Below are 18,081 nucleotides of genomic sequence, written 5' to 3'. Positions count from 1 at the left end.
GACTAAAATAAATAAAAATCTAATAACCTACCTTAGGTTTAACTGTGAAAACAACTTTATGAGAAAATAGTAGTTAATGTCACCTTTAAGAGATGAGTCATAGTCTTGTGGCCTCAGACCTGTTGATAAGAACAGTAGGCTATATAACGGGTATAACCATGTTGCTTTTTAGTCTTTTCTTTTTGAGTAAACTTTAGAAACGGTGAACGAGAAGGGTCCCGCCTCTTTGGCATCCATAAGGAAACACCAGCCAACCAAGCACGGAGGCTTTAAAGCCTCTCCGGGCATGACCAACAGAGAGCATCACCCCTGCGTTTAGACACCGTTTTTTGTCGGAAGTCAGGTGGATGGAGCAGCTGATGGGCGGGGGCGGTCCACGGGAGCTGTGAAGCGTCTTAGTGAGTGACAGCGTGGAAAAGAAATATGAGAGGAGAGTCTTAAGTTAGGAATAACTGGCCTGTGGCATTTAAAACAAAAAAATTGTAGCTCGGGCTTATCTTAGAGGTATAGATCCGCGTTGCAGTGATAAAAAAAAAAAAAATCCGCAGCTCATCGAAATGCGGAACAGAAGAAAGTTAAAAATTCCTTAATCAACTACGTAGGGTAGTCCTCCCTGGTTTGAGTGCAATCATGTAGACTCGTCCTTTAGCCGATGCGACGAGAAACACTTCGGAGAGTAGTTCGTAGTTTGTGGTGAACTCCATCTGGCCGCAGAAGCAGGACGCAGGTTTAATTTGCGCTCTTGGTTCCGTCCGTGCCGTATGCAGCTCCTGCCACTCTAGCCAACCATGGCACGACTGAGGAGGAAAGCGTGCATAGCTCTGTTTCTTTTCACGCTGTTCATCTTTGGGACCATGATGGGACTGAGGACCCTGAAGCCCAGTGACGGTTTCTCGGACTTGGCTCCGGGCTTGGAGCTCCTGCCGATGATCGGAGGAAAGATGGACCGGCGCTCAGTGTCCCGTGATGGGACCGCTTCCCCGGGTCAAGCCCGTCCGCCTGGCAGCAACGCCAAAGCCGTGTTGTCTAACACCGGCCCCGAGGGGACCATATTTTATGATGTTCATATTTTCTACTATATGTGGTACGGCAACCCACATATGGACGGTAAATACATTCACTGGGATCACATCCTAGTCCCGCACTGGGACCCTAAGATCGCATCCAGCTACCCGAGAGGGAAACACATGCCGCCCGAGGATATCGGCTCCAGTTTCTACCCCGAACTCAATTCGTACAGCTCGCGGGATCCGGATGTGTTGGAGTCCCACATGGAGCAGATCGGAGCATCCGCAGCAGGTACTGTAAAAAATGCAAACCGGCACCCTGAAATTCTTAGAGAGACGCACAAAAAAGAGCTGAGTGTTGTTATTTGTGCACAGCAGCTTTACAGAAATGTGGCTTCTGTAAGCACAAAGCTGCCTCCCTTTAGCTGAAGGGGCTCGACACATTTTTCAGCACCACACATATACTGGACAGCTCCCCACATGCTTGGTTCCCATATATCTGCTGCTGCGCTTTCATCCTTCATTGAGGTGTACATCAGAAGCAAACTAATGTTTTTAAAGATGTTTAGCTATCTATATTAAAACTGAACCTTATACTACTTTAGTATTAAAGCATCACCAAGCCCCAAAGTATCTCTGCAAGTACCTTTATCTCTTTTAAATGTCATGAACTGATAATAGTTGTGTTGCAGTCTCATCAAAGACTTGTATGGCTCCCTTAAATTCAGTACAAGTTTGTTCCCTGGTGTCAAGTAACAGCGCAGTGTGTCAGCCATCAGCAGCCAACACATGATAGGCCCTGATGTGTCTGTCCTGCGGTGCAGTAGGTTACTGTACACCGGCTTGAGTGATGAGAAGGTCATCTAACCCTGAAACCTGGGAATCATGGGAGGTCCAGCTCAAAGTTGCTTAATTAAAACCTTCCATTTAATGAGAGACCTCATACTCAACTGTAAATAGATCTGCTTGACTTGGTGACTGATTTCCTGCCACTGAAATGAATAGCAGTAGCCGTCTTCTTGATACACAAAGACATGTTTGGCTATTGTAATCTAATAGTCTCCACAGCTCCACAGCAAGTGGACATGAGTTTAATAAATTAGTTGTGAGTGCATATACAGTGTGCCAGTTCTTACCTCTTGCCAGGCACCGCTGTGGCTGATAGAAAACCATTTTTCAGCCAGCGTGAGTTTATGAATTTATGAGCTGTCACACACTCAAACTGTTGCCACTAAAACAAGGCATAATAAATAGTCCTAAGATGACAAGTACATATTCATTTAAAAAATTGACTGTCCTCCATAGATCAGCAGATGTACTGTATTGCTGTGAACCACAAAGAGACACTAAAGGATGATCGCAGAGAAAGCAACATTACTCCAAGACAACAATAACTGCACATAAACACAGTTAGCTTGAAATCGATGCATCATTTCAGCAATCCATACAATAATATTGTTAGAGCTTCATATACATTTTGTTTGTATGTTCCCATCAGAAGGTGATGGTGCTCTGAGGTGTTAATTCATATCTTTGATCAAGTGCTTATCTCCCTCCAGGTGTTCTGGTCCTGTCCTGGTATCCTCCTGGAGTAGCTGATGACAATGGGGAACCTGCTGAGGATTTGGTACCAGCTGTACTGGATGCAGCATATAGACACAACCTCAAGGTAAGCAGTGTCAGCACATTTTACGTGTGTGTGTGTGTGTGTGTGTGCATGTGTGCGTGTGTGTGCGTGTGTGTGTGAGAGAGAGATGTTTCTTAGATGAATCATCTATTTTAAACATTAACTTTTTTTCTCTTTCCTCTTCATTGACCTTCATTGAAACTCTAAAAGACAGACCAATAAAAAGGAAATCAGATAGCACACTATATAACAATACTGCCAAAGTATAACTAAAGTAAGCTCAGATCATATAGAAATACAACAGAGTTTACAGTAGCTTTGAACTCTGTTAGAGAAATTCGATTTTGTGAAATTCATTTTAACTTTAGGACTATAACTTCCTGGAAAACAAACCAGTGACTTTGTCATTTCTGTCACTCAGCAGCTATTCTGCATGTCCTTTAAGAAATACAGGAGATGCATCTCTAGAGATTTGTGTTTAGATAAAGACTATAACAAAAAGAATATATATATATGGCTATACTGCCTCTCAAAAGGAAAGCATAGTGTCAATTTAGTACTACTACACAACAGTAGCTACTGCCCAACACACATGGATACTGTGCTGATGGATTAATGTACAGCAAATCACCACGATATAGAATCTAGGCCAGATGGAAGCAGCTAGGCTTCTCCTAATTCCTAACAGCTGTAACAGTGTCCAAAGTATCTTAAGAATTCCTCATATCTGTCATTTACACTTAGAAATAGTTGAGCTGATGGTTGCAAAGTGTATATGGCAGAATATGTCCATAATTACACAACACTTTATCACATTTGTATTAGTTCTGAATGCGCTACACTTGAATTATTTGCATAAGAGGACCAAACTCAGATCCCTGAAGTACTCCACTGAGAACAATGAGCCATATTGAATTGTGTCTGTGGAGTTTCACTCTGCAGTGTGGATTAAACACCCAAAATTATCTACATGACATTAAGTGCTACGTAGACAGTCGTTAATATGTGCAGGCTTGCTTACAGTCTTTCATAGTGGCTCATTGTGTTGGCTTTTGTGGGTTCAAAAGAGAAGTCTTTACAATTGATGATTTCTATGAGCAAAACAGACCTAAAGTAACTCAGCTATTGTTTATTTTGCTATTTTTATTTTGAACTGTTGCACGAGCCAAAGTTGAGGCTCAAATGTGAAAAAAAATTGGAATTTCTGTCCACTACCCTTTCTAAAACCTCAAAGTGACACGGGACCAAAAGAAGGATTACTGGTCTTTCACGGAGGCATATGAAGAGCTTAACACTGCATAGGATAGTAATCTCGAACCAGTGTTATATGTGGAATTTGTGGGTGCTAAGGCCTTCTCAACTTGCTGTGCTGCATCCTGTAAAGCTGCTCACTGCTACTCAGGATTTGACTCGGAATACTTGCGGCTGCAGTGACTTCGTCTCTAGCATTAAAGCATAAAATGTGTCAAAGAGCTGCTGCTGTTGCCGCTGGATTAGTTGTTGAATGAACTCTTGAACACATTAGTGGGGTGGAGAGCCGTGGGAGGCGGTGCAGAATGTGGGTAAAACCACATGACCAATTGCCAATTAGGTTGGAAAATGACAGCGGACATAGCTGAGTCTGTGTTGGTGCCCCTGCTGCACTGTATTGAAGGCTTATTAAAGCCAGTGTTTGCTTGTAATCAGATATGATTTGTGTCAGATGCTTACCAAATACGAATGGAGGGATTGGGCGAAGAAAGACAATGAAGGGGAACAAGAGTGAGGTGCTAGCAGTACGGGATTTTCAGCAGCACTGTGGATCGGAACAAGGAACTAGAAATAAATTAAGAAAGTTCTCAGGTCTGTATGCTCTAATGTGAAGAATAAAAATGACTTAAGGGCCAAGATCTGAGGACTTTTCCCATGTTAAAGCAGGTGCCATTAATAATACACCACTGCATTTGTACATCTAATTCATTAATTTAATCATCTTAATAATTACCGAACATTTTCTAATATCAGCTTCTAAATATGACATTTTGTTGCTCTTTTTTAATATATGTAATTTATAATCGAATATTTTTATAATTGAAAAATTTTATAGTTTAAAAATGACAAATATGTACACACGTAATAATATTTCCGTGAGCCTCTTGAAGTATATTTACCTTTTAATGCACAAGACCAAAAATCATTATTCACAAGTTGTATTTACAATTTGCAAAAGTTATCACCGAGGTTAATTACAAATCAGTATTGCAACACAAGTCATTATCATGCTGGTGTTTGTATTCTGTTGTGCAGATAACATAATTTGATTTCAGCAGAGATGCGGCCACAAACTGGCCTCATTCTCACTATAAACAACTCCGATGAGAGGCAGAAGAGTTGTCGGGCTAGCCTGTCAGATTTAATATCATACTGGGGAGTTTTTTCTGTTTGGTTGAAGGCAACGAAATAATGCATCTCTACAAGGGCAAGACAAGAATGCAGGGATTAGACATGCATGGCTGAGTTGATGAGGTTTTACACATAATGCTGTCAGTAGAGAAGCTAATAGACAGAATTTAATGCCACGCTTTATTGTCATCATCCACCCAGCAAGCATGGCATTTTCATAAAAGCACGTGAGGAAAAACAGATTGTGACACGTTTTCTTCAAACTGCATATTGGAGTATCTTACTGAAATAAGAACGAGCTGCTTATCCTTGTGTTTAATGAAAACGCGCAGAAGGTCACAATCAGAGCAGTCTCCAGAAAGTGCTGGAATGAAATTATTCAGAGTTGAGTGGAGTCTTTCCAAGCATCCTCTTCCAATTCTCTTTGTTTTTCTTGAACTGTTATGTCTGCACAGAGCTACATTTATCTTTGGATTGCATCCTCTTGCATAATGTTTAGCAAAATGCTGACAAGGTAAAGAACTTTGGCTCTGATAATTTGGAACTCTGATGAAAAACAACCTTAAATCATTTCTGTGCTCTTTTCCACTGAAAGGCCGGACAAAAGGTGGGAGGGAAGCCCAAGTGAGGAGGATGGATGGTCCCACAGAGGGCAGTGGCAGCAGCCAAAAATGTATCAGATCAGGATACAAGAAGCTCACATAAAGTGGCTGCTTGCTTATCTGAGAAATGCATGAGCGAATTAGCAGTTTTGTTTTGAGTCCTCACCACCTTGGATAGTCTACTGTATGATATCAGAAAAATACATTCATAAAAAAAGACAAAAAAAATATCACAAAGGGAGGAACCTCCAGGAGTAATGAGCTATCAGTATTTATGATGCGTACCTTGGTTTCCAGCTTTGTCCTTTCTTGACCTGAGCTGTCTTGCATGTTGCAGCAGCAATCCTCCAAACTGAGGAGGAGTCTGGCACTCGTAACTGATGAATATGAAATTAACTTTCCAAGATTTTCATGGACAGACTAACCCATTAGGGGACACTTACTCGTAACCTTTAAGTATTCAATAGCAAAGAATAAACAAAAAAGAAAATGTAAAATCAGAGAAGCTGGAACCATTTTTGCCTGAAAAATAATATGACACATACATTTTAAAATTAAGAAATTATTGGAAAAAACATGCTTTTTTTAATCAAAGAAGTGTTTGCATTCAGACATTTAAACATGCAGTAAAATTATCAATAAAAATAAAAAAACAAGGAAAATGCTACAAATGACCAGTGACATGATCTGTCTCCATGACAGCAGGATGTAATGCTGAGCTGACAACGCATTTATATGAACCCAAAGCGATAGATGGAGGTTTAGATAAGAGGAATACAGTGAATTGCATACAGCTTTTGACCTAATTGAACATGTACAAGTTAGACTGAAGGTGAATGGAAACTGGAGACGAGCAAGCTCACTAAAAACAAATCCAGCTTCCATCCTGGTAGCGATCCCACGCCACATTGCTAAAAACACACTGACCCCTCTTCGGGTAATGCTGCAAAAGAAAGCAATGTACTTTTTATTATATAAGTTGAATAGCATCTCAGTAACACCCACACACGGCTCATGTTGGAGAGCACATCACATGAGCCTCCACAGCAGTGCTGCTGCTTGACCTCAGCTTGAAGTGGAGCTGAAATAGTCCTTTTGCCCAGGGCAGGGTGGGGGCGGCTTGGTGGGGACAGGGTAGGGGGGTTATTGGAAACTGGAGGTAGGAGAAAAAGAGCAGAGGGGATATGTGCATCATGGGTCCCATGACTCAGTTTGAGCCTGTGAACAATCTGCACCCTGAGGGGGTGCAAAAGTTCTATCTCCTAAGTAGGCCATGAAGCTACACAGGGGAATATGGCCCATGGGTGCCCTATGATGGCATCAGCCACACTTCCTTATTTCCCGATGCACTCAGTAGCTACATTTTTTCGTACATGAAACCTGTACAACCTCGGTGTATATCCACCGACTTCATTCACTGTAGAATGAAAGTGATATTAAATTGATCTAACTGTCAGAAAAGGTCTGAATCTATATTTTTGTGTTGGTGCATATCCTTCCCTTTACGCTTTCTGCATGACATGCCACTAAATTCACTCTGCTCAGCACAAATCACACCGGGGCTGTTCCAGACTGCACTGTCAATGTTTATGAGGTATTAAAATGCGTTGACTATGTCTCATTTACTTCTAAATTACCAAAAATGTAATCAGCCAGCGCGTTGGGGAAAATGAGTTTTCTAGTAGCCTGCACTCTGATGTAGTATCTATTTTCCTCTGTTATAATCATGTTATAATCATGCAGCTTCACGAGCTGTAATATCTCATAGATTTTTTTGTGGCTTTATCTTACTGTACTATCTTATTGTCTCCATCATTTTCTCTCACTGTTACTGCCAGAGAGTTAGCTTCATAAATATTGATTTTAGAATATGATTTACTCATATGCCCAAGACCTTCCTTCCTCAATCTCTTTTCAAATTACTCTTTTGCAAAACAAAGTGCCTCTTACACTGTTAAAATTGACATTTTTTTGTACATAAAAGCACTTAGTATCATTATTAGTAGCAGAAGTGATCCAGTTATTTGGATCCATCCTGACCGTCCAGGACACATATCCATTAATTCGTTAATACTCTACACTTAACTCCATAACGACAATATGGATCTTACAGAAAAACTACAAAATACATCTATTTCCAATAACAAGTAGGTGAAATGCCATTCTATAGTTTAGTGGAGCTTTGCAAGCATTGGATTTTTAACAAAGATAAGACTTGGATCATGTAAAGTGGGCTAAGGCATCTTTGTTTAGCTTACTCAATGGCAGCCTACATCCCTTTAGATGCTTCCATCATCTCAAAAAGGACATTTTCCTTTCACATTGTTCCTCTCAAGTGTCCAGTGCTGGAAAAGTGGTGTTTCTCTTTGATCATGCATTATTCAAAGTCACTGAATTCTCCAGGCACACCTTAAAATATTCAACTTAAGCACTTTTTGTGTACATGTCACTTCATATCCCTTGTTCCTCTGCTGCGTTTGTTCATGAACTGTAAACGGCCATTTCTAACAGACGCATTAACTGTGAGTGTTACAATAGTCTCCAGAGGCAGACCACTCAGGCTGAAAAACAATTATAGTGTAGCAGATTTTGTCGTGAACACGGAGCAGTGAGGAAACATGGTGCTTTGATGTCCGTGTAAGTGGGTAACATTTGTGTTGGTGAGCCTTCGTAGTGTTATAGCCTTATTAAAGGGTTTTTAGAAAACTGCAGTGAGTCTGTAATAAGGTACAAGGGTAAAGGCACCAGACTCCTGATGCCACGCATTGCTTTGGGGCTGCACAAGGTCAAAATGGTGCATGACTAACATGTTTTGCTGAATTATAACCGTGAGACTCATTTTCCTGAAAAGGGGCTCAGAGGTCTGATGAGCTGTGATACCATCTGACTACAAAAACAGGGGTTGGTAATTGCGGTGTGACCAACATTGTTGCATCCGTGCCCAATCAAATTGTGATCTCTTTGTTTTTAATATGGTTACTTCAAAGATAGGGACCAGGTCTGAGACCGCTCAGTCACCATCTTCAAACCCATGTTGGTGCATCAAAACAGTGATAAAACGGGGATAAAACAGCAACAATCTCATTGAGATAATAATGTGATTAATGATGATAAAGCTCAAATCTTTTGTCTGCTGCAAATATGTTGCTATCCACACTTGACCTGTAGTGGTGTACTGGAACCAGACATGGAATCCATGCATTAAATGCAACACTGTCAGCCACAGACTGGGTCAGACTGAAATGTGGAAAATGTATTGCTTATACAGTTATAAGCAAACTGGCACCGCTAGTTCTTTTCAATAACAACAAGCATTTTACCAAGATCATCAGATTATCATACCCTGATGAAGATAAGAGAATGAATGGATTCATGGATGGATGGATGGAAAAATAAGAAGCAAGTAACACAATAATACAGTGTAAGTTCAGGTTTTATGCATGTTTCTCTCTGAAAACACTTAATGGTTCGTCTCTCCAACTACTTTGAACTAGATAGCAAAAAAAAAAAAAAAATCAATCCAATCATTCGCCAACCACCTTTCCCTGGTTGCATGGAGGTTGTGGTCCTATTTTTCCTCTTGTGTGACTGAGGCCTTATTGAATTATTTTTGTCTTAGAAACATGTCAGACTTTGATTGATTACAAGCCAGGAGAAGTTACTGTCACTCTTGTCAACTTTCTATGAGGAATCTCCCCCTGGGAACGCCTGACTTTTAGTCAATACTTCTCGAGGTCATCTGTAAATGCTGACCTTGAATGATACACAAATTAATAATGTAGTTATATAATGAATGAAAATGAACATGCATATTGCTTTATCATCTCCCAGGTTGCATTCCACATCCAACCATACAGAGGACGAAACGATCAGAGTGTGCATGACAACATCAAGTACATCATTGACAGGTGGGTGCATGTCTGGCTGTGCTTCATCGCTGAGTCAACTCAAATAGAAAGCCATTAAGATTGCATGCATAGCAAGAAAAACAGCAGTTACGACACTGAAATACTTTTAGGGTGCATTTCAGCTTATATAAAGCCAGTTTCATGACTTATGGATGAGTTCTTCAAGCAAAAGCCATTTTAACTTTTAACTTTAACATGTGGGGTTGCTCTGAAAAAGAGGCCCTTTAAGAGATTTACTCAGAAGTCCCAAACCTTGAAAAGATATTCAGTTTAAGTAAGAAATGGTATACAATATTTTATTCTTTGTCTCAGTGGTAGGGTTTATTGTTGTGTTGTTAAATGTTCTGTATTATATTCTTTTTAAGGTATGGCGACCACGGAGCGTTCTACAAGTTCACTACCAGCACAGGGAAGAGTCTTCCTCTGTTTTACATTTATGACTCCTACCTAACTCCACCCGAGTCCTGGTCTGAGTTTTTGACACCGACTGGCTCCCACAGCGTGCGTGGGTCAGCTTACGACTCCGTCTTTATAGCCCTGATTGTGGAGGAGCGTCATAAGCACGACATCCTGGCAGGCGGCTTCGATGGCATGTACACTTACTTTGCCTCCAACGGCTTCTCCTTTGGCTCTTCTCACCAGAACTGGAAAGCCATCAAAGCTTTCTGCGATGGGAACAACCTCCTTTTTATCCCCAGCGTGGGGCCTGGTTACATTGACACCAGCATTCGGCCGTGGAACAACCACAACACACGCAACAGGGTGAACGGACGTTACTACGAGACAGCCCTGCAGGCGGCACTCAACGTGCGCCCAGAGATTGTCACCATAACATCTTTTAATGAATGGCACGAGGGGACACAGATAGAAAGGGCTGTGCCTAAAAATACTGTGACACGGGTTTACTTGGACTATCAGCCACATGGGCCTGATCACTACCTGGAGCTGACCCGCCGCTGGGCCGAGCAGTTCAATAAAGAAAAGGAGCAGTGGCTCATGTGAGCTTTCATCAAACTGACTTGAAACGGCACGCTGTAGTGGAAGTGTGTGCACACATGAAAGAGGAGGCAAGAGAGCGATTGATTGATATAGTTTTGAGTGCAGAAGGACATGCTGTTACCTTTTTTAAACATGCTGGATGCGAGAGGTCCTATAGATGTGTGTGCAAATTCAAAGATAGGATACAAAGCGTATCAAAAACCCAGACTTGTAAAATGCTCTGTGGGTCTGTCTCTAATCTCTAATCTCCCCCACACAATTGGTACGTTGAAATGTCTGCCCGATAATTTATTGTATTTCTAAATACAGTAAGCCACCATCTCATGCCCCTTTATATGGTGAAATAATAGAACTGAAGACACTGTAGTTTTCATTTATCCATAACATACAATTTGACCCTTTACCCAGGTTCAGAGAGCTTTTTAAAATGGGGATGATGTGGTGTTTTACAACTTGTCACTGTCACACAACATCATAATTTGTAAAGGTAAATTTGGAACATTATAGCATGTTAGCTCAACTTGTAAAAACACAGAACATGACAGTTTCTCACAGCAGATCCCCTGCATCCATTTCACTCGATCTCTAACATCTTCCTCTGTCACGCCAACCATCTGCACGTCCTCCTGCCTGAAAGCATCAATCTTCAGCATCTTCGTCCAGCACATCCACCATCGCCTCTCTAACCTTGCCTCCAAACTGAGAGTCACCCTGATATCCTCATTTCCAATCCTGTCCATTCTGCCAGTAAAATCTTAACATCTTTTACTCCACCTCCAGCGTGACAACTTGCCCTTTCGTTATTGCCGCTGTCTCTAAACCATATATCACAACAGGTCTCACTACCATCTCATAAACTCTTTTACTCTTGCCATCCTTCACCAACAAACTAACTTACCAAGAATACTCATTTCTGATCTACCCAAATAAAATTGGGTAATTTCAACCGCTCCTATATTTCCTGAGGCCTCTGACACAGATTTTACTCTAGGTACTATTGACACAACCCTCCCATTCATCAGCATAAGCTTGTGAGTCCCCGAGGCTGGGATTGTGTCTCCTCTTTGTCTCAAGCTGGGGATCTTTCCCATATAACGTGTCAAGTACTACACCACAGACCCGATATCTACCCAAATACAATTGGAGATTGAGTAATTCCTATATGAAAAGACTTCACTGTAAGCATATGGGACTCTGCTTTTTTTTCTCCACTGAAGCAAGAAGTCAGGACATGAAAGTCTATGGCTCAAAGTGATTGAACGCATTAATGAATATAAACCTGCCCACTGACTGGGGCACACTCTGTATAGACTTGATTAAGATTCTGATAGCTTTTAAAATGAAAGGTTTCGCAGAGACAGGCGTTTTTGAGAATAAAAGTGCGTTCTCTGAATGATCCGAAGTTGATTTCCCTGTCCAGGTTGCCAGTAAGTGGTTTCTGCTCCTTTTTAAACACTTAACATTGCTCTATTGATTTCACCCTCCATTAAGAAGCTGTTTTGAGTGAAAATCCAGACACCAGTGGATAAAGACAGAAATAAATCTCAGATAGCTTCTTGTGCATGGAGAAAACTGTGAGACTGGGAAAAAAATATGTAATTTTATTGTGGATTTGCCAATGTTGTACCATCTGTTAATCAAGGTCCAATCAGACACTGAAGATTTAATCATGTACTCCAATTATTAACATTCAAATGAGAGGAATTCTACAAATTATATCCATGTGCCAACCGAAACAACCCAAATGTGCCAGTATTAGTAGTCTACACTGTAAAACAGGATTTACTGCAAGTGTTGATGCTAACAATTGAAGTGCAATCTTCACGCTGCCAGAAAAAAAATGATTAAAAAACAAACCAACAAACAAACAAACAGAAAACAGTTTACAGCCCCCTTAAATAAAGTTGATTTATTATATCACACAGATTCAATCAGACCATTAAAATGTGTTCACTACAGTTCTGATCGTGTTGCGAAAAGGCTGGCTCAAACCATTCTTTCTCCCATGACCACATTACTTAAAGTACTATACAGCTGACCTATTTCTGTATAAATGATAGTTTAAAGCTTAAACTCCCAAATAATGTAATGACAGAAACATATACAAAATATGCTAATCTAAGACATAAGGAAAGATACCCAAGACTTTGAAGCTGCCACTGGAACAAAATCGTCCATCAGCAGTTTCAGTCCTCCTGAGATACAGTCTTCCCCGGCAAAGGCTGATTCATGGATTCATCTTCTCCCAAGTAGCCCCGGGTCAGAGCTGGTTGTGCGTGATTTTTGGAGTGTGGAGAGTTCAAAGGTCATTCTTCCCCAGAGAGCTCTGACAGTCCATATTTGCGCTCGAGCACATCAACCGTAGAAGAAAGGGCACTGAAATCAAAATTAAAGTCATTTCTTGTTTAATGTACCAAGTCTACTTCAGAGGAAACATGGGTGGTTTGGGGGCAGAGGGGGTGTAAGGGTCAGAGTGAGAAAGAAGAGTGTTAACACGATGCGACAGACTGACTCCAAATATGGTTTTTTAATGAAACTAAGACTTGTTCTTGCAAAATGCCTCCTTATTTTTTGTGGTGGGTATTTCAATATTTAAGTTTTGTTTTAGGAGATTCATACTATAGCTGGTGCTGTAACACTGGGAGAGGCTGGAAACACCTGGGTATTTCAAAGCAACAGTGAGTCAGTGCGGATGCATTCCCCTTCTTCAAGTCATGGAATAAACTGGTGCTATATGAATAACTTCCAGTTCTAATTCAGGTGACTTGAGCAACGTATGACTGCTTACTTTGGATATTTTAATACATCAGACTCAGTCAGTTTACTTTTGCTCAGTTCTGGTTTGAAAATGTTTTTTTTCCAGTCAATTTTTTTGTCAGTTGTAAAATGTGCCTGAAGTTCTCTGAAGGAGTTTAAATGATATGCTTAAACATTCAGTTACATCAGATAGTTTTATCTCACTTGGAGAGAAACTATTGGAAAAAGCGTCTGGATGAACTTACCACCCTGGTCTGATGATGCTGTATTTGCCGAGTACTGACAGGTCGACTACTGTTGATCCGAGGCGGCTCTGGTCTCCTATCGGTCCACCATCAACAACCACAGCTAGTTTGGGCCAGAGCTCCTGGAACTCCTTAAGAGGATAAACCCAGCAATATTCAGAGCTACATACACTCACTGACCGCTATGTTAAGTGCGCCTGTTCAACTGCTCAAAAATACAAATAATTAATCAGCCAATCACATGGCACCAAGTCAATGATTTACACATGTAAAGACAACCTGCTGAAGTTCAAACAGAGTATCATAATGGGGAAGAAAGATGAATGAAGTGAAGTGATTTTTTCATCACAGTGAATTCACTTCACTCAAATGGAGCCCACAGTTACCAGATTTCAATGCAATAGAGCACCTTAATAATGTGGTGGAAAAAGAGATTGGGATCGTGGGGTGGCAAATCTGGGGCAACTGTGTCTGTCTGGTAGGTGTACTTGAAATTTAACCTCCTAGGACCTGGCGTCCACATACGCTGACATCACATTTAAGAAATATGTAAAATACAAAATTTTGCTCTACAAGGGCCTGATATCCACTTACGAGGACATTATACTGCCACTGCTCTATCGAAATTTAAAGCGAATGTCCTCATATGTGGATCTCATTTTTCTCAGAAACAAAAACAAACAAAAACAAAACATAATTCTTTGTTTTTACACTCATCAGATCCTAATCAGCTCAAATAGCAAAGAGACATTAAAAATGCATGCCATGAAAGAGTTCGGGTCTTAGGAGGTTAACGTACTTGAAACTGAAAGAAACAAAAACATCATTTACTTTAGTACTTACATGTACTTCCACTGTGCTGGTATGTGAGCTGATGTTGGCACTTGTGAGTGCCAGTGGTTCCCCACACATCTGACAAAGTTGCCTCATAAAGGGATGATCTGGGATACGTACACCTACAAGCTGAGGAAGACATGGATGTGTAAACAACAATTCACACTTATGATCAAACAATTTATTGTCAGCACTATTCAATGAAAAAGAAGCAAACTCACTGAGGTAAAGGGGTTCAGGTCTGTGTTCAGTTCTTCAGACCTTTCAAACACCAGGGTGACAGGACCAGGGAGCAGGTCACCTAACAGCTCTTTTTTCACCTTCACCTTGCAGTACCTGCACATGACATCACATTACCATACTTGTGTGTAATCTAGCTCCCAAAACTATAAGGAAAACAACATAAATGACCATTAATGACTGCATCACTGCAAAAAAAAAGCAGCTGTGTTTTATTTGATTCTCTGCTCTGATCCTGTTTTGTCTTTTGCAATGAAGTTTTGAACTCATGATGTCACGACACCAATTTGCATTGTGGAAAAATTGCTTTGGGCCATTTCATCATGTTCTGAATTTTAATGAAGCAAATGACTGATAGCCAAAATAACTATCTGATAATAAAATAATTGTTTTTCAGGCCAGAATAGTTTTTGGGAATATCCACTATTCTCTGATTTAATTTGTTTCACTTTAAATCCCACAAAGCTTTAACAAATCTCAAAGAAATGCGACATGCCTGCACAGTGATAGAAAATACAGTCACAGAATAAAGTTGCGAATAATAATTACCGAGGTGTCCTTTGACAGCAGGTGTGCCTGTCACTCAAAATGTAAAATGTGTTATTTGAGTGGAGATGGTATCTGTGCCTCATGCATGTGTGACTCTTCAGGAAATGAGTAATATGTTTGTGCAAAATAGATGGCTTAGAGGAGGACTGCACTTAGAATGAAGCAATTACACAACATGTGCCCTGATCAAAGTGAAATAAAAGCACACTTACTTATAGATATCCTGAATTTCCCCTACACAGATGGCCAGCGGCTTCTGTCCGTTTCGTCCTTTAGTGTCATACGTTTTTCTGACGGCGTCGGAGTTTTGGGCCAGACATGCCAGGCCGTAGATGGTATCTGTGGGCACCGCAACAATGTGACCCTCTTTCAGGGCCTTTACTGTGCAACTCAGGATTTCAGCACCATCTGCAGTTCAAAAACAAGGGGTGTTAATGAGACGTCATCCACAGAAGGACACAACAGTATGAATGGATGGTATGAGGAGGTTAGGGCATCTAAATTAAATGTTTACTCTAAACATGTTCCCCCAGCTTTATTACTTTCATTTTCCTTTATGTATAAGGTACAAATTTAGGCTCATCAGCTATCGTGAATGCAATGTAAATACATTAGGGGGAGCGATAAAACAGGAAGAAATATGTATAGTGTAATATGTTTGTTGACTACCAAAAAAGTACATGCCTGAAGTAGCTAAAAAAACCCCCAAAACCAAAAGTACACAACTGAAGTGTGAATAGATAAGCAACCTAATGAAATCCTACTCACACAATTGAACAGGTGATGTAACACCTTTCCAGATGCAATCTCACCTTCTAATCACACTATATACTATAATGCTAAAATATTTGTTGCTTGCCTTCACACACACATCCCATTCTCAGTCCAGAGGATTTAATATGTCAGCCCAGCCTTTGCAGCCATAGAAGCCTCAGCTCAGCTGGGAATTGTGTTTATGGGAATTTTAACCATCCAGAAGTGCATGCATGAGGTCAAACACTGATGTTGGACTCACAGTCTCTGCTCTAATTCAACCCAAAGGTGTCTGTCGGGTTGATGTCAGGACTCTGTGCAGGCCAGTCAAGTTCTTGCACACCAAACTCGCTCATCCATGTCTTTATGGACCTTGCTTTGTGCACTGGTGTGCAGTCCTGTTGGAACAGTAAGGGGCCATCCCCAAACTATTCCCACAAAGTCAGGAGCATGAAATTGTCCAAATTGTTTTGGTGTGCTGAAGCATTAGGAGTTCCAACCCGACGTCATAATTCCCCTCTTCATCAAACGCTACACTTGGCACATTGCACACAAGTTCTGTTCTCCTGGCAACTGATTGCCAGATGTAGAAATGTGATTCATTACTCCCGAGAACACGTCTCCACTGCTCTAGGGTCAAGTAGCAGCGTGCTTTACACCAGTGTATTGCTTTGCATTGCACTTGGTGATGTAAGCCACTCAGCCATGGAAACCTATTCCATGAAGCTCTCTATGAACTGCTTTTGAGCTAATCTGAATGCCATGTGAAGTTTTGGAGGTGCATAGAAACTGACTGCAGAAAGTTGGCAAGCTCGGCACACTATACATCTCAGCATCCGCCGAGTCTGCACTGTGATCACACTTCATCAGCCATGAAGTGATAAAATCACACTTCATGGCTGAGTGGGTATAATACCACTCACAGCTGACTGTGGAATATTTAGTAGCAAGGTAATGTGACAACTTGTCTTATTGCACAGGTGGCTTCCTACTCACTCACTGAGCTGCTCAGAGACCCATTCTTTCTCAAATTTTTGTAGAAGCAGTTTCAAAACATTAAGAACACCTGTCAGCATACTCATCGTCTTAGTACATTTCATTCTACACCTGTTTAAATGTTAAACTTGTTAAAGCAGTGATTGTCAAAAGGATCTGCTTAAGTTCAACCCAAGTATCCGAAGAGGCAAAATACGTAATTTAACTCCATTTGGATAGGGCCAGATGAGGACCTGAGGTTTTCACACAGTACAGAGGCATGAACGTTATGGTAGTTTGGGGCTTTTAATAATTTCTTTAACTTTTGTTTTCCTTTTTCTACAGTGGAATACAGCATACATAATGACTACAACAACAAGAATTAGGTGTACAACTTTGAATTTCTGCTACTAATTTCTAGTTTGGGCAAACAGCTACAAAGTAAGCAGTTCATCCTAACTGGCAGTGCTCACTCTACTGTGACTTAACTGGAGCTTAGTTTTGGATGTTAGAATCACATCGGGTTAGCTGTGAGTCACACATAACAGGAAAACCAAGAATCTGATGCAACATGGTGCAGTGTTTACGTTGCTTAGCGCCAATCAGAGCCGGTTGTTTACAAACACACTCTGCTTCACTAAGCGAGACCTACGTCCACTTTGAATGTTAGACACATGTACCTGTCTCGTCCCGATGGACCGTCGGTCCGTTGGAGGTCGGCGGTAACAGACGCAACACTTTTGTCTTGAGCTCTTTAAACATCTCTGCACTGATCCGACGAGCTGCGACTGAACCGTGAACTCCTTTAGATGTATTTACTAATACAGCAGCAATACTACATACCAGCTTCATAAAATCAAGCGTTCATCCGGAGGACTACCCTGTCTCACACGAGCAACGTGTTGTGGTGGGACCAGATGATAGAATTTTTCCGGGTTACGCCCCCAATCTATGACGACAACAATTAAAGAGCCAGCGGCACGGAAAAATGCAGACTAATACCAATGACCGCCATAAAAACGAGTATAATTTCACACTTGACATATACTTATAGCATTTCTAAAGAGATATCTCTCTCTCTATCTTTCTAAACCGAATGCCAACTGCATTCTTTAGCTCATTTTTTTTTACCTTTTGCAAATAAATAAAAATTATGAGCCTGGTTATATCAAAAATAAAAATTTAAAATAAAATGCATCACGT

General features: G+C 40.9%; 2 protein-coding genes across 2 annotated transcripts; one reads left to right on the top strand and one right to left on the bottom strand.

The window, feature by feature from the left end:
• The first annotated feature begins 111 nt into the window (after window positions 1-111).
• LOC146564037 (glycoprotein endo-alpha-1,2-mannosidase-like protein) lies at window positions 112-12,117 on the top strand. Its single transcript, XM_085291484.1, has 4 exons — window positions 112-1,299; window positions 2,567-2,676; window positions 9,450-9,526; window positions 9,892-12,117. The coding sequence occupies exons 1-4, from the start codon at window positions 789-791 to the stop codon at window positions 10,526-10,528; spliced, it is 1,335 nt and encodes a 444-aa protein (XP_085147610.1). The 5' UTR covers window positions 112-788; the 3' UTR covers window positions 10,529-12,117.
• yrdc (yrdC N(6)-threonylcarbamoyltransferase domain containing) lies at window positions 12,111-17,824 on the bottom strand. The gene is made up of 6 exons (XM_085291485.1): window positions 17,559-17,824; window positions 15,363-15,558; window positions 14,583-14,697; window positions 14,371-14,490; window positions 13,528-13,658; window positions 12,111-12,901 (listed from the first exon to the last, which is right to left on the bottom strand). Exons 1-6 carry the CDS (start codon window positions 17,728-17,730, stop codon window positions 12,832-12,834), a joined length of 804 nt encoding a protein of 267 aa, XP_085147611.1. The 5' UTR covers window positions 17,731-17,824; the 3' UTR covers window positions 12,111-12,831.
• Between the last annotated feature and the right edge of the window lie 257 nt (window positions 17,825-18,081).

The sequence above is a fragment of the Mchenga conophoros genome, linkage group LG11 (assembly GCF_057382185.1).
Source record: "Mchenga conophoros isolate Kocher_MC1m ecotype Shallow Benthic linkage group LG11, M_conophoros_male_GT1.1, whole genome shotgun sequence".
NCBI classification, from domain to species: Eukaryota; Metazoa; Chordata; class Actinopteri; order Cichliformes; family Cichlidae; genus Mchenga; species Mchenga conophoros.
This window is presented reverse-complemented; position numbering and strand designations above follow the sequence as displayed.